At 55.8% G+C, this 21,185-nt stretch overlaps 1 protein-coding gene across 1 annotated transcript in view; it reads left to right on the top strand.

Annotated features, from left to right (window-relative positions):
- Positions 1 to 1,097: 1,097 nt before the first annotated feature.
- The window catches only part of Cdh4 (cadherin 4), a 356,680-nt gene continuing 336,592 nt past the window's right edge, over positions 1,098 to 21,185 (top strand). The window contains 2 exon segments of the mRNA XM_048349680.1: positions 1,098 to 1,157; positions 3,017 to 3,128. Coding sequence (XP_048205637.1) covers positions 1,098 to 1,157; positions 3,017 to 3,128 — 172 coding nt within the window.

Raw genomic sequence — 21,185 nt, forward strand, 5'->3', positions numbered from 1 at the left:
AAGAAAGGAAGGGGTCCTGGGCCCAGGCTGGCTCTGTCTGACCTCGGGAGTTCAACAGGGTCACATGTTCTTCTATTTTCTCCTCTGTGCGGAGCTCCTTAAACCAGAACTAGCGCATTCTGGACAGAGTCCCTCCAAACCAAGACAAAGAAAAACCGAAATACCTGAGCTCGCAAACCCTCTTTCCTTTAGGCCTCTGAGCCAAAGGAAGCACACAGGAACCCCTGCTCGTGTTCCAAGGCGCGCCCAGCTGCCCCCTGACAACTCCTGGGGGGGGGGGGGACCCTGGCTCAAAACTCACCCAGGCCAAGCGAATGGCCCGGGCAGTCCCCAGCCCCCAGGGCTGTCCTGGCGGCTTTCTCCTCACCTGGGCCTCCCATCTCTTCCTCAGCTTCGCGATTCTTCTCCATCCTCAGTCCTGAGGTCCTTTCCCCGCCGGCCTGGACAGTGAACTTGCTCCAGGGCTGGGCGTCCTTTCCCTTCCGGCCCTGGGGCCTGTCCCGCCGGCGTGGCCCTCACTCCCCAGCTCGCTAAGTGGACTGGAGGCTTCCAGGTGGGCCGGGGCCAGTGGCGTGGCTAAAACCAGCTCTTCAATAAACGGCGGAAGGAAGGGTAGAGACGCACGCGGGCTCCGTGGGTTCACGGGGGTGCCCGGAGTGGGGGCGGAGACCCCGATCCCAACCCCCAGAGCCCCCGAGTCCAGGGCTCTGGGCCGCCGGGCGGCCGGGCTGCGGGCGAGCGGGCCGGGCGTGCGGGGCGCGGGCCCTTTAAGGCCCGCGTGAGGCCGGGCGGGCGGCGGGCCGGTGGGGCGGGGCCTGGCGGGCGCCGCGCGGCTTCACCTGCAGTTGCGAGCGGAGCGGGCGGGCGCGCGGAGCAGAGGCGCGGGCGGCGGCGGGGCCGGCGGACGCACCGGCCGGGAGGGAGCGAGCGCGCCGCCGGCCGGACCTGGCCCGGCTCCCGGAGCCTGGAAGCGAGCGCGGCGGGGCCGGAGCTCGAGCCGGCGCGGGCGCGGGCGCGGGCGGCGTGGACGCCGGAGACCGAAGGCGACCCGAGCCCCGAGCCGCGGCGGACGCCGGGCAGGGGCGGCGCCGGGGAAGATGACCGCGGGCGCCGGCGTGCTGCTCCTGCTGCTGCTCGCGCTCTCCCGCGCGCGCCGGGTAAGTTGCCGCCGCCCGCCCGGCCGTTCCGCAGCCCGGGCGGCGGGCGCCCCCGACTCCCCGGCCGGCCCCGGGCGGGCGTGCGGAGCGCACCCCGACGCTCAGCCCGGCTCGGCGAAGCCGCCCGCGGGCGGCGGAGCGCGGAGCCGCGGGGCGGCGGGGGCCGCGGGGCGGAGCCGGCGGGGGCGCGGGGCCGCGGGACCCCCGGGCCGGGTCCGGGGTGGGACCCGCCGGGCGGCCTCCGGTCGCCCCGAGCCCCGGGGAGCGCGGGGCGGGCTGCCCACCGCCCGGAGCCGGGAGCCGCGAGCCGCGCGCCCCTGGAGTTCCCGAGCGCAGCCGGGCCGGGGCCGCGCGCGTACGGAGCCGGGCAGAGCCGGGCGTGGAGGCCGGGCAGGCGCTGGGCGTCCGGTCCGATCCCGGCTGCCCGGAGCCGGGGGTCCGCGGCGCCGAGCCGCCCCGGCCTGGCGGGCGGAGGGTCGTGGGGACCGCGGGGCGTCCTGGCCGCCGGACTCCGCGTGCTATGGTCGGAGCCTCGGGTCCGGCGCGGAGCCGGGCACCGGCGGGCGCGGGGCTGAGGGCGCCCGGGAAGGGGGATCGGGCGCTGCCTGGCTCTCCGTGGAGCCCGCGGCCGGGCGGGCCCCGCTCCGCGCCCGGCTCTGCGCCCGGGAGATGCGGGGTGGCAGCGCCGGAGCTGCGGGAACCCCCTCCCGTGGCCGCCCGGCCTCGCTGTCATCACCTCGGAGAGCAGCCCGCGCCCGCGGCCGGAGGCTCGCTCGGGCACACGCCCAGAAGGACCGAAACTTTCCCGGTTGAGCACGGCCTCTTCGGGCTGCAGGTGTTATTTGGCGCTGGGTTCCCAGCTCTTCCCAGGAAAAGGCCTATGCGCGCAGGGCACTCAGGTCCTTTGGGGGGGGACGGCGGGCGCCATGGCGGGGCGGGGGGCTCTGGAGTCCGGCCGGAGCGGCAGGCCGGGGCCTCGGAGCCCCAGCTCGGGCGGCGGCGCCTGGCTTAGCCGGCGGGGAGGCGCGTTCAGCTCCAGCGCCCCGCCGAGGCGCCACCGCGGGGTGTGGGCTGTGCGCTGGGCTCCCGGGCTCGGCGCGGTGGTGGTGCGGGGAGAGGGCGCCCGCCCGCCGCGCGCTCCTCCTGCCACGGGCTGGCTCTGCAGCGGCACAGCCCGCCCCTCCCAGCCCGCACAGCTTGGGTGGGGCTCCGTCGCCCACCTCGCCCTGCTCCGCGAAGCTTTCAGGCTGGACTCTTGCAGGGGAGCCGCTAGCCGCCGGGAAGAACACACCCTGGTTTAGGCTGGTGGAGCTGAACAAGTGTCCACGGAGGGAGTGGAGGAGAGGAGGGGTGGAGGGAGAACTGGAGCGGGGAAGCCACCCCACCCTCCCCAGCCTGGGACAGACCCCCCCCCCCCTTCCTGTGCTCTGCTGATCTGCTCTTCTCCTTCCCCTGGTGGCCTGCCCCCGGGAGCCGCCAGCTCTGCTGCACCTGGAGCCCAGGAGGAATGGCCTCACTGCCGGCTGACCCCTTCTTCGTTCCTTCAGGAGCACACCCAAGTCTTACTCCAGCACCTTTGGGGTGGTTCTCCTCCTGGCCCCCTGCTGTGCCAGCAGAGCCTGGGCCCAGGCCCGCCTGGCCTTCAGGGAGCCGGTCCCTTCAGCAGGCAGAGCCTCAGGTCCAGTGCTGAGCCGCTTCCCTGCCGAGTCCCTAGAGACCCGAGAATCCGGCTGTCACCTCTGGGTGGAGACTGCAGTTTATCAGCTCTTCTGGGCACACACCGCAGGCTGCGAGGAATGTGGGTTGGATTAATTTCTGGGAACTTATTTATGTTTAACCGCTCTCCTTTCTGCTTGCAGGCCCACGGTGGGGGTCTTACAGCCAGAGAGACTTGCAAGGCTGGCTTCTCGGAGGAAGACTACACTGCTTTGATCTCGCCCAATGTGCTGGAAGGAGAGAAGCTACTCAAAGGTAGGGCTGGCAGCGGCTTGAGGGGCTGGGGGGGGCGTGGCCGTGTCCTCCACCGGGGAGGACGTGCGCGGCCGGGTTTGACTGGTCTTGGAGCATCGCTTTCTGCAAGATGACATCTGTGAGGTGAAGCAGGTACAAAGTGGTCCACTCTAGACATTGTGTAAGCAGGTGACGGCTCGAGAATCCCTGTCTCTTCCCAGGGTGGTGAGTCAGTGCCTGGCCACAAAGGGGGACTGAGATGTAAAATCCCCCCCAGTGGCTCGCAGGGGGAGACTTTCCTCCCAAGTGTTTTTATGTATGAAATTCTGGATTCTTAAATTACCCCTGCTTTGAAATGCATGATAAAGCAGACGATGTTGTTGGAAAGGCGGTAAATAAGCCCACAGCCGTTCTGTTCGAAAATGTGGCATTCATTTTCATTACTGCCCCAGTGACAACAGGAAAACACACATGCAGCCGGGAACCACCAATTAGCTCTGTGGCAGTCCGGGATCGTGTCCACGCCTGCCATGGGCAACTTGGCAGCAGTTGGAGGACTCGCATGACAATAGATCATTCTGCACATCGATCCGTTTCCCTTTCGAGACAAACTTTGTATTTGCATCGGAGAAGAATTGAATCTGTTCTTGGTTTCAGAGCCGGCCTGGGAGCACCTTGGTTAGCTGCGTTCTCTCCCAGTCTGTTTCCCAGAAGTGGCAGGCTTTGAGCTGATTTCAAAGTGCTGGGGGAGTGGACTTTCCAGACAGTGTCAGAGCTGAGTCTCAGCATTCACACTTACAGCGCCCTCAGGCTGTTCACTCATCTGCCAGTGTTGTGTTCCAGAAATACAGACTCTTCCCCTGAGATCTGACGGCAGTCGTGTGAGTGTGTGTGTGAGTGTATGTGTGTGACAGCAATTGCTGCGTGCATGTGTGGTACATGTAAGCTCTTGCATGTACATAGTGGGTTGAGGTTTTAGATAGTCACTCTTGTAGACACAGCTTGATGACTTTCTTGCTTGTTCCTTATTTTGTGAGACCTATGTCTTAGGATTCTTACTCTGCACCGAAGCCGACTCTTTTTCTATTTGCTTCTTTTTTTTTTTTTAATTACTTTTTGTTTTTTGAGTCATGACACTACTGAATATCACTGATCATGGAAACCACGTCTCGGGGCAGGTGGGCGAGGAGGGGGTGGAGGTACCACGGGGGGCAGGCCCGTGTGAGTGTTTTCCGCTGCATTGCCAACTGCAGGTGTGGGTCGGTTTGGCGTTTGATGGGGTGAGCTATCTGTCAGAACTCTTTGGGGCTCAGTGCTGTTGTTTTTGCATTCTGGGCCCCTTCTCTGCATCTGGGCGCTTGTAGTGAACATAAGATCATGCACGGTCACTTTTACTCAGGGAGTCTCCGACATCAGGTACCATGCCTGTCTCGGTGATGACAAGGACTGCCCAACAGAAGCAGCGAATACGTCTTTGTGTATGTCTATGTGTATATTTTATTAGCAGTCCTGAGTTTTGAACTCAGGGCCTTGCACTTGCTGGCAAGTGCCCTTTGAGGCATACACCGAGTCTCCTTGGCTTTAACTCTGTTTCTAATAGGCCTCGCTGTCCCCGCCCACCCAGCAGCCTGAGCTAGGATCTTCCTAGTTGTGCTTCCTGAGGTGGCTGGGTTGGCAGGCCTGCTTCCAATTCTTGACTGGGATCTTACTGCTACCGTTTTGCTTTGGCTGACCTTGAACTGTCAATCCTCTTAATCTGTGCCTCCCCTGTAGCTAAGATTATAGGCAAGGGCCGTCGTGCCTGCCCAAATGTTCCTGTGTGAGATTTCAGACGGGCCTCCCTCCCCCATTGTGGGCGGGCACCCGGCAGGGGTGGGGAGGAAGCGGGGTGTGTGGCAGGACGTGAGCCTGGCCCCCTGCGGCCCCGAGGGGCTCCAGCAGCGGGAGAAGAGAAGTGGAGTCGGCATCATCATCCCGGGTGGGCGGGGACTGGCTCACGAGCAAAGTGTTGTGATGCCAGGCTTGGCACGGGGCCCCCCAGGCACCCGGCTCCCCGCACCTGTGAGCCTGGCTTCTGCCCTGGCCCTCCTCTGAGGCGGGCTGCGGCTTTGAGATCGCTTTGCTTCTCCCCTCCCCGAGTGTGCCCCCCTCCAACCACACACGTCCTCTCCTGCTCGCTCTTAAGGTGTCGAGTGCCCAAAGCAAGGGGTTGTTTTCATATCTTAGAAATAATTTTACACGTGTGGCAGCAAAAGCTGAAACTGTGATGCACTCAAGTCAGGACACGCACGGTCTCTCTGTGTGCAGAAAACTGCAGCTCTGAGAACTTGGAACGGGTGACTACGTGGAAAATAAATAAGAAGCACAGTGTGTCTGGTTGGAATCCAGTTAAATAGATAATGACTGCTTATAATTGAGTTATTCCAACAGAGAGAGCTTAACCTTAATTTGACAAGCGGAGCTTCAGAGAGCTGGGTTTGATGGCGAACGCGCGTAAGGTATTCACGACTGCTCGTGGGCCTCCTCTTTGCCTGAGTCAGCTCTGCTGCAGCCCCCAAAACACACAGATTCTAGCAGGAGCGATTTGTTACACAGTAATTAACTTGTTTATGATAAATGGGTGGAAGAAATGTCGTGGCATTTTGCTTTATGTCTAAATGAAAAGCATTTGCCTTCTAAAAATTCCATGCTAATTAGGCTTAAAATAGTTTTCCCCAACAGGGTAACAAATACTATCTATTGTGACCCTTTCGAGAAAGGGAGCCACTGAGAAAGGGAAGGCAGGGTGCTCTCCGGGTGAGCTGGTTTGCAGGGTTCCTGGGTCTCCTCTGCCTCCTGTCTCCTGACCCCTGTGGATGACAAACATGCGGACGTGAGTGTTCCCGCATGGGTAGATGTCACCTCGTCTTAAGGGTCATTCGCTTTGGGCCTGGATCGCCGGCCTGTGGTGGTCTCTGAACCGGGTTGGCTAGGGCACTTTCTCTGGGCAGAACGCGCCAGCGTTAAGCCTAGCTGGAGTCTGGTGTCGCTCTCTCTGTGAATAATTAATGGTCAGCTGGCCGGAGGAGGCGGCTGTGGCCCAATGCAGTGCCCCGTGGTGCCAGCTAGCTCAGGGGACAGAGTCGAGGCCAGCTCACCGAGGGGGAGAGGGGCCTCTGGTGACACGGCAGCCAAAGGACAATCGGGCCGTGTCTCTCCGCTGTGGAGAAAAGGTGACAGGTGAGCAGAGACATCGTGGGGCGGGTGGGGGGGGGTTGGGATGCTAGGGTCTGAAAGTCACTTGAGGGGAGGGACGGAATAATGTAGAATGGAGAGTTCTGTGTTTATCGACCTCATTTCATGAGACTTGCTCAGAACACCTTGCCTCTCTCCAACCCCCCCCCCAACCTCAGCATAGCTGGTGTACCCCCCCCCCATGCTTCTCTTGGGATAGTTGCTACTTTGTTATGATCAATTATTTCTCTCTTAAGCTGAGAGTCATGGAAGCCTGTCACAAGTGTTTACCATGTGCATGGATCAGGATATACTTGGCCCCCAGGGTAGAACTTTTCAACAGAATCTGGAATAAATTGTTCTTGTGCAGTGATGCAGTCAAGGAAGGGCTACAGCCCAGACTTGTTTTGTTTTTTTTTCAATCCTTCTACCATCCTCAGCCTGTTCGTGTATTGCCTCTTCAGGGCAAAGTAGCTGCAGTGGCTCCCCGTGTTCTGACATCAGAGCAGAAGCGGGGGCAAGAGGGGTATTTCTTTCTCACAGGGCCCGTAGGAACTCTCATTGGCGGAAACCGGGTCCCATGTCACTCTGCTGAGAAAACAGAGAATTGCCCTGTTGTGTTTGGCTTAGGCTCCTACAATCCATCACCTTGATGATGGTCATGTGATCTCAGGAAGACCTGGGATTCTGGGAGGAAGGGACAGCGCCAGCCCTTGGGTGCTGGGCGACGCAGGCAGGGGGTGAAGAAGTGACCCATCGGGAACACGGCTGGGGAGGAGTGGGTGCAGGCGGTCAGGTAGCTGGCCTGGCAGGTTCATAGGCAAGAAGATGAGCGTGTCCTACCCCAGCCCAGCCCTGGGCATTGAGCCCCCATGTGGCTAGAAAACGCCACACAGCCTGCGGGAGCCTGAGATGGTTAGAATCCTGCAGACGTCTAGCCAGCATCCTTCCTCTTCCCTCCTAATGACCTCGAATGCCCCGGCACACCTGTCTGATCACGAGCCCTATTTAAATATGGGACAGAGATAGATAGATAGAGATAGTCATATATATTCATATACATATATTCCTAATAAAAAGGAAAAGCCTCAACTGGTGATTTCGGTCCTTTGCCCTTCCTTTTTCTGCCTTCCTGTCTGGGATGGAGCAGCTGTTTCAGGACTGTGAGGTTGGTAGAGTAGAACTGGTCCCAGTGGCACCTTTGAACGACCCCAAGACCCAGACGCATTGCCTCCTAAGAGGAGAGAAAAACAAGGGCCGGTTGTGGTGCGCTCCCCACCTCGGCGCACAGTGAGGTCAGCCCTGCCCCTGAGCTAGGCTCTCAGCTTCCGGGACCTTGGCTCTCACTCCTGCTTGGGTTCTGCCCCTCGTGAATCAGGGGCTCCACCCAGCACACAAATCCCAGAGCCCGCGGCACAGGGAGCCAGGATCCTCGCAGAACGCACGAGAGGAGCCGCCTCCATGCGAGTGGCCCCCGTGACCAGGCTGTGCGTGGACTGCGTGCACTGCTGATTCCCCTGCCAGGAGCCAGAGACGGTGGCGGGCTCTGTCGGCGGCTCTAGGAAGCCTTAGGCCTGGCCAAAGACCAGAGGGGGACTGCGGCTGCGCCTCGGCCCTGCCGCTGGCTTGGAGGAGCTGGCTGGGCCGGATCGCCAGCCCCGGGGCCCTCTGCACACCGCACACCGCACCTCACCCACCGGAGCCCGCTTGCACCGCCTCGGCCGTCGGCAGGGCCGTCGTAGCCCATCAGGGCCTTCAGGATTGGGGTGGGTTTCCCCTGTTTTCGCAGTGCCTAGGAGTGAGGCTGAAAGGTAAGGCAGGCCCAGAGCCAAGGCAGGAAGCAGCGGGTCTTAACGGGCAGCGAGCTGAGTCACAGGCGATGCTTCCCGGCAGCCTCTTCTCGCTGTGCCTCACAGAGCACCGGGGCTGCCCGGGCCAGGCTGTGTGCGAGGAGCTCTTGTCCCCACTCACCTGCACCCAGCGTCGCGCGGTGGGGTCAGGCCTGCTGCTCGAGTCCGTCGGTTCCAGTTCCCTGTGACGGATCGTGGTCACAGAACTGCACCCCCACGCCCGTTCCAGACAGGAGCCTTGTGAGCTATTAATTAAGGGTTCATATTTCCAGAATGTGTCTTTTAATTGAATGTTAAAACGAGGGCAGGTGCGACTCTGAGGAGCTACGGTGTAATCACGAAGCTCTAGCGATCCTCCGGACATAACGTCTCATTTCAGCTCCCCAGAAGCCCTGCCAGGAAGGTTGGCGGCTCCGCGTCACGTGCGGATCAGAAATGACAGGTGTCAAGGCGTCGCTGCCGGCCGACACGGGCACAGCTTGCCCTTTAGCCCGTCTTTCTCCAGTCTTGCTCCTCATTCAGATTTCCCCTAAAACGTCGCCGCAGGTGGCTTTCAGGACAGCAGCGCCGATCTGCAGGTGGGCACACCCTGACCCTCCGCGGTGCCCGGGAGGCGCCAGTGCTTTCTCCTGGGCGGCGGCCGGAGCAGAGGCCCCGGGTGTCAGAAGTCCCTGACGGCAGCAGCTCACACCGGGCCCCTGGGGAGTATCCAACGGCCCCTCTCAGCGCCTCAGACGCCGCGGGTTTGCAGAGCCCGCTGCGGCGCGGGGAGGGCTGGGGCCTGAGTTCTGGGTGTGCGGTGGGGCCGGGCGAGGGCCGCCAGCTCTGCGGCCTGGAACGCTCGTCACCGCACTCAGCGCGGGGACCCTCGGGAGGCCGATCACAAGTCACTAGCAAGGTCCGGGGATTCCCAAGTGCATCTCCCGAGAGCCTGGCTGTGTGTGTGGAGGCGGGCGGGGTCCCGGTGCCCCGTGCGTGTGAGCTTTCTGCCAGGCCCGGGGGCCGGGTGTGTGCAGGCCTCGGAGCGCAGATCCCCGGCTGGGAGGGAGGTGGCCGGCTGTAACTCGAGGACCAGGTCCTTCCCGGTCCTCCTCCCCCGGCAGTCCCTCCGAACGCTGGCCTGCGTGGCACTCGCGTTCCGTAGCAGCCAGCAAGACCTGCCAGTCCTTTGTTTCAGAAAGAGTACTTTTTAATTCTTCCCTGTGGGATTTTCTTTTTTTCTTTCAGTCACAAGGAAATCGGGTTTAAATGAAGCATACATGAGACCCAGTCGCCCGGCGTGTTTGCTTCATGATACTAATTTCAAAATGTGGAAATCTTGTGAAAATTTTTAAGTTAGCAAATGCACATGAGTTAAAATGAAAGAGAGGCTTCCTCCCTCTGCCTCTCCCTCCTCCCCCTCTCTCTCCTCTTCCTCCCTCTGTTCCTCCCTCTCTCCCTCCTTTTCTTCCTTTCGTCTTTCTTTGCAAGTATGGTTAGATAAATGCCAGAACTAATCACGAGCCAAGAGAGAGCAGCAAGCGTTCATCTTTTCAAAGAATGTGCCTATTATTCTGACTTTTTTTGAAGGGGCAATTTTTCCTCCAAGTGAATTCCACTGTAAAAAAATGCCAGCAGCGGAGTGAAGTTTCTGTCTGTCGAGGGCAATAGAAGTCCTGGGAGTGAGCGCTAGATAAACCTGAGTACAGCACTTGCTCCTCTGACCCCTGGCAGGGTGGGGGAGGGGAGGGGAGGGGAGGGGTGGGGCGGCCACTGTGCTGCTAATTGTGCTTCTATTTTTCCCCAAGGGGGTGGGAATTTCGGTGCCTTTTTGCCCGGGCTCCAGGCTGCCCTCTCCTGGTGGCCTCCAGTATTGTCTCAGACTGGTCCAAGCTAAGCATCCTCTTTGGTTCTTACTCAGAAAGGAACGAGGCCTGGCGGTGTAGCTCAGTGCCAGCGTGCTTTTCTTGCACCAGCCAGCTGTGGGTTCGATCCCCCACACCACAGAAAGGCTCTCTCTGATTATCGGCGGCTGATGCCTGCCCCCGGCCTGCCTGCTGTTTCGTCGCTCCTCTCCTGCCGGCGGCGGGTCAGGGTGCCTGCGGGCTCAGCCCCCGGGCCGGCCCGGCTCAGCCAGAGTCGCCTCGCACGCCCAGGTCTGTCATCTGATGGCACCTACAGAGCTCCTGCTGTCGAAGGGGGATGTGTTCCGGGGCTCGAGGCCTCCCGCGGGCCCTCGTTGGGGAGTGCGCAGAGTGGAGGCGTGGCCGTCTCCGTGCGGCTGCTGCTCGCTCGGGGGTGCCGTACACCCGACCATGCTCACGGCACTCTATCATGGCAGTAGGAACCCCACTCTGCCGCTGAGGACACGGAGGCACCGGGCCTCCCCCTTTAGGAGTCGTGGGACGTTTCGGTGCTCAGCTGCCGTGCGTGCCTTCCCTCCCGCCCCGTCTCGCCGGCGCTCCCCCCGCCGTGAGGGCCCCCTGAAGAGGGTCCCCCGGGTCCCGAGAGCGTGGAGGTGAGCCTCGGCCCAGCCCCGGCAGCTTCCGGGCCGGCTGCTCTGCAACTCGGCCTTGTTTGGATTCACGATGCTTTCTTGCTGACAGTGTGTGGGGATTTAGGGAGGATTAAGGTAAGCCTTCAGCGACAGATGCATATCCACAGGCCCACAGCGCCGCCCGCGCTGCCGCGCTAACGGGAAGATGGCCTCGGTCCCCGTGAAACGGCGCTTCCTGCTCGGGTGGGGCACGGGCGCGGCGCAGGCCTGCAGAGGCACTGGCCAGAGCCGGCGAGCTCCCCGCTGGAACGGACGGCAGCCCTGGAGGGTGGCCCTGCGGGAGGGCTGGGCCCCGTGGTCTCCGGGCGTTCTGAGGAAGGGGAGGAGGAACGGGCTGCGGGTCTTCTCAGGAGCAGGCACTTGTGTGGCCGCTGCGAAGAAGAGTCGGGTCTCCTGCTCCTTTGTTTCTGTTGCCCAGATCTCAGGTCGGTGGTGCCTGGGCTACTCAGCCTGAAGCCTGGAGGGCCTCGGTGCCCAGATCCAGTAGGGATGAGGTCCCAGCTTCTGCCTCCAGAAGGCTGAGAGAGAGGTGCAGGCAGAAGCCCAGCATGGGGGGCTGAGAGCCTGGGAGGGCCGGGAGGGCGGGCAGGGGTGAGTGCCTGCCTTTCCTTCTCAGCCCTCATCTTCTTTTGTCCAGGCCAAGGGGCTGCCTTCCTGGGAGACACAGGCTAAAGTAGCCAGGCCAAGGGGCTGCCTTCCAGGGACACAGGCTAAACTAGCCAGGCCAACGGGCTGCCTACCTGGGGGACACAGGCTAAACTAGCCAAGGCCATGGGGCTGCCTTCTTGGGGGACACAGGCTAAACTAGCCAGGCCAAGGGGCTGCCTACCTGGGGGACACAGGCTAAACTAGCCAAGGCCATGGGGCTGCCTACCTGGGGGACACCAGCTAAACTAGCCAGGCCAGGCCTGGTTGCAGATCCACCTCAGTGAGGTAGATGGTGGCCCCCAAGGGTCAGTTCCACGGAACCTGAAGAGGAGATGAACTTGGGTGGCTCCAAGTAAGTTCTTTGTAAGAGACAGAGAGGAACCCCAAATGCAAAGGAGGCCATGGGGACACAGAGGCAGAGTTGGGAACGGTGCACCTGGAAACAAGAGACACCCGGAACCCCCCGAAGCTGGGAGAGGCGAGGAGGGTCCTCCCCGTGGCATTGCAGACCTGGAGGTGCAGAGGGTAAATTTCTGTTTTTGTAAGCTGCCACCAGGGCGGTGCTCCCTTTCTCCAGCAGCCACGGGAGGCAGTCTACTCACTGCAATCCGGCTGTCTCCCGGGATCTGATGGTTTGACCGCCTGGGGCTCGGAGACTCCTTCTCGTTTCCAGATGTTGGTTTCCCCTGAGGCACATCCGTGGACAGGCGCCCTGCGTGCACTGCGAGCGGCTGGCTGAGTCAGCGCCCTGCAGGTCCATCTCGCCAGAGCGGCTCGGGGCTCCGGAGCGCAGTGTGGTGCGGAACAGCCGCGCTGGAAGTGACGTGTAGGAGGAACGTTTGTCGTCTCGCGTGGTGCTCCTGTCAGGCGCAGCCTTAGTGTCACAGCAAGATGGCGCTGCCCAGGCACAGGGCAAGCGCTGTTCATTGGAGAACCCCATTTGGGAGTGGCTGGTGTGCAGAGAGAGGCAGCGGGAAGCACGCGGGAGGAGGATGCGTTTGTGGAGTTGCCTGTGCTCTCCTCCAATCTGCCTTACTGTAGAAATGCAAAAGGGCACTGCTCTGGCGGTGAGAGTCTCCGTGCTTGTGTTTTGTGCCCCTCAGCTTTGCCTGCCTGGCTCCTTGGCTGCACCGGGCTCAGGGAGGCAGCTGCTGAGCCTGGTTCTGAGCTATCAGTCCCATTCCTGACACGTGTGTTGCAGGCTGGGTCTGTGTTGGGCAGGGGGAGCCCTTGGCACGCATGAAGGAGCACCAGGTCTCACCAGCTAGGTGTGGCTGTGGGTACTCTGGCCTCTCTGCCCTCTCTCCCGGGTTGCAGTGGACACCCCAAGGGCTGGCCTGGACTCCGAAGAGGGTGCTCATAACTACTAGTTGTCAGAAGTTTCTCCAGCTCGGAGCTCAAGAAGAGGTCTGAGTTTACAAGGGATGAAACTGGTGATAGGCATTTATTTCCCCGCTAAGGACCATGCAGGGAGAGCCAGCATGGGCGGAACAGGAAGCCTGCTGATGGGGCCAGAGCCAGGTGTCTGTGCCAGGGTCTGCTCTGCATTAGGCATTCATCAGCAGGACCTGGAGGTGAGGATACCCCCCCCATCCCCGGCCCCAGTGGGACAGTGGCAGAGGCTCGTCTCCAGGGACACTCGTGGCTTTGCGATCTGTTCTCTCTTCCATGCGGTGGGGTGGCTGTTGCCTCGGCATGGTGTGGCCTGAGGACCCACGAAGCTGCTGTCTGTATAGAGCATCGCCATGGGCTGGGCCTGCGAGGCAGCAAGTGGTACCACCTTAGTCCTTGTCATGGTTGTGCCTATAAATACCCGAGCTCTGCTGTGCCGAGTGAGCAGAGCCCCAGCAGCTGTCCCACCTCCTCCTCTCCTGACCCCAGAGGTCACCTCCTTTCCTATCCCGAAGCTCAGGGCGGCGAGTCCCCGGGCCTGGCCTCTGTCTTCAGAGCTGCCCAGCATGCAGACTCTGAAGGGTCCGCATTCTGGAGTTCGTCAGCCCTGGGGTGGGGTGGGACATCCAAGCCTGGGTGGGAGAGGGGACTTTCATCTCTGGGTCTCTGTTGCCAGTGGAGGGCCCTGAACTCTCCCAGCAATCCTGCTCAGAGCCGGGTCCTGAGTGTTCCAAGGATGGGCTGATATTTGAGGCGGTGACTTCTCCATCACTTAGTGGCCTTGTGCTATAAGCTTTTATGGTTTTGTTGGGGACTCTTCCCCTGCTGGCCTTTACGTGTGGCCAGAGACCTTTAGGCCAAAGGCATGTTGGCAAAATTGAATAAATAAATTATGGAGTGACTTATTTAAAGCTCCACAGACATATAAGGTCAGGAGGCAGCACACAAATGTAAGTTATTCACTGCCATTATTTGTTAATAGGCTATTGCTTTGATTGGATTATGCCATATCATATTTAATGCCTGAATGCTGATGAGCGGGTGGGGTTAGAAGCCAGTCGCTCCAAAGCTAGCCCCACTGCAGGCTCCTACTGCTAAAACCAGGCATTTTTTCTTGTTATCTCATTTTCCCCCCATCTTCACTCTGTTACAAAGAAGGGATTAGGAAGCTTGCCTTATCTAGCTCTTATATTTGAAGATAAAAACAGAATTCCAATGCAGAGCTGACGGCTATAAAATTGTGATCAAAAGTCCATAAAATTTTAGAACTTAAATTTTCTTGAGGAGAGGAAGGTGGGCTCACAATGACATTTTTTTTCCTTAAAAGAGCTAGGGAGCACAAAGATTGATCCTGCATAGAAACCCAAGGTGTACTTCCATGTATGTGTGGAGGGGGGAATGCAATTGTATGCTTGAAAGGTTAATGGCTGGTGAGCATCAATTTTCTACAATCCTGGCTAATAAAAATAGCTTATAAAACATCAGATGTCATGGCGCCAAAATTACAGGGGCCTTTGAAATCCATTTTGAGGTCTTGTATCCTCTGAAAATGGTCGATGTATTTAGGGGTGGGGGTGAACGTTCAGTTCCTGTCCTTCCGGTGGACAGATGGCACTAGTAAGGTGAGCATGTTTTGGTGGGGTTTTTTTTTGGGGGGGGGTTGTTTTATTTATTTTTTGTTGTTTTAAAAACTTAATGTCCTGGAAACTGTGGGGGCATTTTATTGTAGTAGATAATTTCTGGGCACCCCGTGACCCTATGGAAAGTGGATGTTAAATGCTCTGAGCATAATGTTCTTGGGGAAAAAGTCTGTTTTTAGACATGACGAGTGCCAACCCAGGTCATATGAATGGGATGGGCTTCCCTTTTTAGACTGGAGTTCCTTCTGGAGCCTTGGGGGTGGGAGATGAGAACCGTACCCCAGCACCTCTACCTCCGCATCTCCGTCTGCTTCGCCCCTGTGGGACTCAGGTTCAAGTGGGCAGAGTAAAGGCCAGGCAGCCGGAGGACATGTGGAAAGCTCAGGCTACAAAGTAATTGCTCTTCATGCCAATCTCCCAGCACCTGCTGGGCCTGGCATCTCCCACTGTATTAACCGGAGCCCACGGACAGCAGAGCGCCTTCTCCAATGGCGATGGAAGATGGCCTCTGCGTCCAGCTTGCTGAGTCAGCGCCACAAAAGGGCCGGCTTTCTGTCTTTGTGATTTCATTGTGACCAGGATTAAATTACCCTGAGGCCTGGCATGGACCCACAGGCCACGGCTCTGCTGTCTTGGAACGGAGGCTCCAGTGCAGAGGTTCTGACATCTGAGTTCTGACACTCTCCCATGCGCACCTGGTTCTGCAGGAGTGGCTCCCCACCCCATCATCCTCATGTGCTGCATGAGGGCACGCGAACATAAAGAGAACAAATTTGATTTTCCAGTACTATTCACCCGGAGGTTGTACCTTTTCCTAGAGCACTAATGTGATGTTCTATCACTTGTAAGAGAATCATCGCTACTTGGTATCGCCATCAAAATGAAGTGTGCCCAGCTCTCCCTTCAGTGTGCCAGGGTGTGAGTCGAAGGCAGGCAGGACTCTGGGGCTCACTTGCTTGGAGAGTTTGTGTGTGTAGCAGGCTTGAGTATGAGGCCAGAAGAGCTGAGGCCTGGGGTGGAGCTGGCAATGGGGAAGAGAAGTGGGGCCTGCAGCCCCAGGTGCTCTTATCCTTGGTTGCTTCATTCTTTCGCTTAAAATTGTGCCATTAATGGATTTTCCCCTCTGTACAAAAGAAGCCCCAAGTAGAGAGTCATTTTCACACCAAGCCTTATCCTCTTGGCAAGACCAAGGCTCCAGCCTGCTGGCTCTCAGTATTGTTAGACCTGCCCCATTGTTGGGTTGTAAAGGGAGGATTCTGGAAGGACATTCTGTGACATGCACATAAAAGTCCCCTAGCAGCTTTCTAAGGTTGTTCTTCAAGGAGGCACTAATTAATCACTTCCTCCAGCCCCAGGGGAACCAGACCAGGACTGCTTCCTAGGTGAGGGGGCCACAGCCGCCCCTTGTCTGTGGACTCCTCCCTGCCAGGCAGAAAAATCACATTGTCTCCTAAGTTGAAAGCTGATTGGTTTTTGGTTTTGGTTTTGGTTTGTTTTTTAAACCAGGAAGAGAGTCCCTCCACGCTGGAGGGCTTCCCTTATTGCATTGCTCCCATATCAGGCTTCAAGGAATATTATTTCCTTTAGCTTAAATGCTGTGCTGGATAGACTTGTTGTTGGAAAATGGCATTCTTGTTGATTGTAGGTTTCCCCATCACTGCTAGTGATGGCAGATGCCAACAGAAAGACAAGGTACAACTCAGAGCCCGTGCCTACATCTTTCTGCAGGAGCCTCAGTTCTGGACACCCCTGGGGCTGGATACAAGTGCTTATCTATCTGTTTCCTTACACTGGTAATCTCAACTTTCCGCCTCCCAGCAGAACTGCTCTCAGGGAGACTGGCCTCTCTCCTGGAAGTTATTTGATTTTGGATGTGAGGAAAAGGATTAATGCAGTTGGGTTTTGATAAGGCTGTCTGTCTGGCATGAGGCAGACACACTCCTCTGGCCCATATCACTGACAGTTGGTACGTTATGCTGGAGCACTGCAGAGCTGTGATACAGGACACGCAGAGATAATTGTAGTTTTGCTATTTAAAAATAAGTCTAGTGCTTTACCAGTGCTCAAATGATAACCTGTTTAGAGAAACTCCCAGTGCCTGTCTTTTGGCATTGAAAAACTTCTTCTAGCGGCTTGACTCAGATCCTATTAATATATTTTTATTTTTCTGAGCATATATTAAAGCCTCATTTCTGTTGAACTCTTAAGTTAGAATGTAAGACCACAAGTGCATGTCTATACATCAGAGCTCAGTGCATCTGCAGATATTTTGTACCATAGATTTTTAGTGAGCTGTGACCTCAGATGTGGTTGGTTTGACTTGGGGTAACTGGCTTCATCTGTGAATGCTACATTTTGTTTTTGCAAGTACTGGGATTTGAACTTGTGTTCAAGGATTCTACCACCTGAATCTTGCCTATACCCTTTATGTTTTAGATTATTTCTCAGATAGGATATTGTTTTTTCCTGGGCCCAGCCTCACACAGCAATCCTCCTATCTGTGCTTCTTCTGGATAAATGGGATTACAGATGTAAAACACCATGCCTAGTTTGTTGAGATTGAGTCTCACTGACTTTTTGTCAGTTGATCTTGAATTGCAATCTTGAACTCCCAAATAGCTGGGATTATAGGCTTGTAACACTGCACCCAACCAATGTGAGCAATTTTGACCAAGACACTAAACTTAATTGGTATTGGGAAAGAGAGGATTCAGAGGTCATATTGGAGCAGTGAGTAAATATATCCCATATTCCTACTACTACTACCTTCCTGTGTCTACCAGGAAAAAAAAACAAACATAGATATTCCTGGAAATCCCATAGCTCTTGGTCACCCATGACTCTCTTGGTAGCATTACCGTTTTTTTGTGGCCAAGTCAGTTGTTTTGATAAGCCGGACCCTCCATGGAAGGCTAGGTGGTCATGGACAATAGAGACTTGCCTGCTCTAAGATGGCCATAGAGGCAGGGAATGTTGGACAGAGTAAGACGGAGGACTGGCAGGATGTTTGTTTTTCTTTAGTCCACATTATTGTTCATTTTGTTATTGCAATTGGTATTTTACTCCATAGATGATGCTTGTGGATCTTGAAATTCCCAGATGTCAAAGTACTTGTGGCCATCATTGTCCTGTTACCTCAAGAATCACAGTCTTAGACTTTCTGAAAACTTTGAAGACTTCTCTCCTGATCAAAGTCCAAAAGTGTCATTCAGGTCCTCCATACAATGGTCCCCATACCCTTCCCTTTTTCCCCATGCCACGCCCACCGCCTTCTAGGCTCCAACACTTTATTACTTGCTGAGGTAACCAGAACTTTCTAGATCTTTGAAGTGTTCCTTTGATTTAGTCACTCTTTTGTGTATATGAACACATTCCAGAGGCTTCTAACTGAAATGTCACTCTTAATTGAGTTCTCTCTTTTTACTGCCTCCCTTTCCTTGAGTCCAAGCTGAGTCAAATCAATTACCTCCATCATTATTGTCTCCTCTTCTTACTAAAATGTAATGATATAATGTTTATGTGCTCTCCTCTATGTTTGCCCAGATTGTGGCTTTATGGTGGTTTTGTATGCATGTACACATGTGTGAGTGTGTTTGTGTGTGTGTGTGTGTGTGTGTGTGAGTGACTGTGATTAACAGCTAGAGACATGAGGGGGAATGAGTATAGGATGGAGCTGGAGTGGGAGGGAGACTTATATCTCAATGTACCAACATTAAACCATCTTCCCTGAAAGGAATCTTTATAAGAGAAGAGAGGTGAGCTTTCTCGCTTCTCAGGGTGGGAGATGCAGAACTGACAAGCAAGGAAATATGAAAGCATGATAATTGGAGAAGGATGTGCATAAAATGGAAAAGCTGAAATATTTTTCATTTTGCACCTGTGTGTTAGGGCCTACTTGGTTTATTTATTAAGCCATTATCAAAGTGAAGAAAGACAAGTGGGTCTTACACTAATGAAATTGTCCCTCTGTGGGCTGTGTTAGCTGCAGGTATCCAGAGCATAATTGGATAACAATGACAATTATTGCATTGGGAGTTTTAGTGCCGGGCAGCTTCTCCCTTTGTGTTCCATCTTCTCTGTGCTGCCATCCTCAGTCCCATCAACCTAGGCAGAGCCCATGACCACCAGGAGCCCCTTCTGCTCTCTCACGCATTAACCTTCACCTATTGACAGGTGGGCCCATGTACATCAGCCTTTATTCGTCGCTGCAGCCCCGGTGACCAGGGAAGGCAGGTCCAGAGACATTTGGGACTGGTGGTCACGGCCCTGTACTGCTTGAAGCATTCACTGATGCATCAGGGTCCCCACAGGAAGGTGGCAGGTGATGTCCTCATCCATACTTCCCTGCGTGTCACCCACAGTCTCCTCTGTAGCTGGTTAGTCACTCTGGCCGTTTCCTGCACTTCCTTCCCACTACTTAGCTAGTTCTTACTGACCTTCATCTGAAATATCAAACCTTCTCCAGAGCATCTTCCTTTTGCACAGAGGCTGATAGCCGATGTTCTAATGTTAGGGAGCTCTGCAGGGCTAGGTTCATCCATAGCTTCCTGCCAGCTAGCCCAAGTCCTGGGGGGGTTAGAGGCAGAGTCTTCCATCCTCTTGCAGCTGTTGGTTTCCTTATTTGAGAAAGTTCTTGTACCCGATGTCTGTATGTTCTTACTGAACTTACATGCCCATGTGTAGTTAGGTGCTGGTTTGTCCTCAACATAGTGACCCCTGCTTGCCTCAGGAGGACAGAGATGGCAGCAAGGTCCAGGGAGACCTCCTGACATTACTCAGCCTCCATCCATCCCCATACCCTTGGCTTTTCTTTTATGGTCCCCACCATTGGCTTTATACTTTTCATGCTATACTCCTCATGTAAGCTGTGGGTTATCAAAGGGCATAGTGTAGACATGGTCAGAGATGGGACATGCAGCCTAAGTGGCAGGGCAGCCCCCCTGTCCACTCAGACACATGGCTCAGGAGGTGAAGCACATTCTTCCTTTGTGCTGTGTGGTGTTGGATCCTGGTATCTAAAGGATGTTTCAGAAAATGATTCAGTTGGTTTGACAGTCAAAGTGTCATTGACACATGCATCCCCTCTGGCTTTCTGACCCAGAGTTCCCTCGTGTGTTCATTCTTCCAGATATCTTCCCATTGGGTATGTTTCCATGAAATGGCCTCACTTGGGCATATTGGTTACCTGCAGAGGGGGATCTTGGAAAGTTCCCTTGGCCTATTCATGTTCCCAGTTTTTCTATTGGGTGAGAGTGAAAGGTCTTATATAAGCATAGATACATTTTAGGGAAGTCTAGCCTCCATCTTCCACCTACAAACCCAGCTTTGATATCTGTCTAGCCATGTGACTTCTTAACACTTTGGACACATGTTGTAAACGTTTCTTGTACTCTGCTGCCTTTCTGAGAGTCTGGCCCTAGTTGATTAGCATGCTATTGACAAGAACACAGGTATTTCTGGTGGTGTGTGGCTTGCAGAACTTTATCCAGAGAGCGTTTGTTTTCATTAATAAGTAAGCAAAACTTGTGCAACACATTTGCTTTCTGTGGCCTTAAACTAAGGCTTGAGAAGGGTGCCAGGATGAGGTTCTGTCCTTTAGAGTACGAGTTGGCTGGAGTCTTTGTGAAGATCGAGATACTAATTATTTTTGGCTTGGCAGAGCAGATGGGCCAGACTGTCAGACCTACTCATCTCTGCTTTGGTTTAAAAGCTGCCATTGATGGTACACAAAGGAAATGAATGGACTTGGCTGTGTGCCACCAAAAGTTGATTTATGGCAGCAGGTGGTATGAGCTTAAGCTTCTCTGTAAGGCCACAGAGCCCCAGGATTCTGCTTCTCCACGTTGTCCTCTTGTTGTTGCATCACCCCACATGGTGTTTTCTACTCAGAAACCTCACTCTGCACCTTCATCCCCAAGTCCTCTCAGCTATCTCCTGGGGTTTGGTGTAGTTTTAGTGCCATATGATCAATGAGGAAGCTGAGACCAGAAATTTCAGTCATGTGTTGTCTAGTGGACCTGTATCTGCCAGGCAATGATGCTGGCTGTGGTGGGTGCTTTTAGAGCAGGGTCAGGAATGGGGCCAAAACTTGTGAGCCGCAGGCAACATCATGAGAAGGAAGGTGAGAACGGCAGGGAGGGCTAGCCTGAGCTGCCCCATGAGCCCTGCTGCAGAGCACTTTCTGCAAGGAGATGGTAATGACAACACCCAAACCATGGCTATAATCCTGACAGATAAGGGAAATGAAACATCACGGATAGCATGATGGATAGTGTCTTCAGTTTTCAATTTAATGATCTGCAACAGCCAATCCATAGCTAAGGAGCTGATTTCTCACTTCCTTTTGCTCTGCTCATCTCAGATAAAGAAATTGAAGGATTACTGTATAGACATAGAATCCAAATGTCAATGCTCTGCCTCATTAGAGGGATGGGTGTATGCTCTGTGAAAACCCATGTGGCTGGGTGATATCACCGCTCACCTGCTCAGGAGGTAGGTATGGTGTGAACTGATCTCACCCTTGTACGCACAGGGCCATGGAGGGTGCAGCTGGAAGTGAGTCCCCAGAAGCGAGGCCTTTGCTCTCCCCTGCCGTGTCTGCACACTGCAGGGTTTACTCTTGTACCTCACTGACACCCTGTCAGCTAAGGGGGTGCACACCTTCCAGGTAGGCGTAGGAAGTCATGCAGATCCCAGGAAGAGCTTCCAGCTGGTCAGTGCTGACCTTTGAATGTAGTGAGCCCTGCATGGGTGGTGAACTTGATGGCAAGCTGACCAGTGGGAAGTTGGCCATGGCCTT

The sequence above is a fragment of the Perognathus longimembris genome, chromosome 6, assembly GCF_023159225.1.
Source record: "Perognathus longimembris pacificus isolate PPM17 chromosome 6, ASM2315922v1, whole genome shotgun sequence".
NCBI lineage: Eukaryota > Metazoa > Chordata > Mammalia > Rodentia > Heteromyidae > Perognathus > Perognathus longimembris.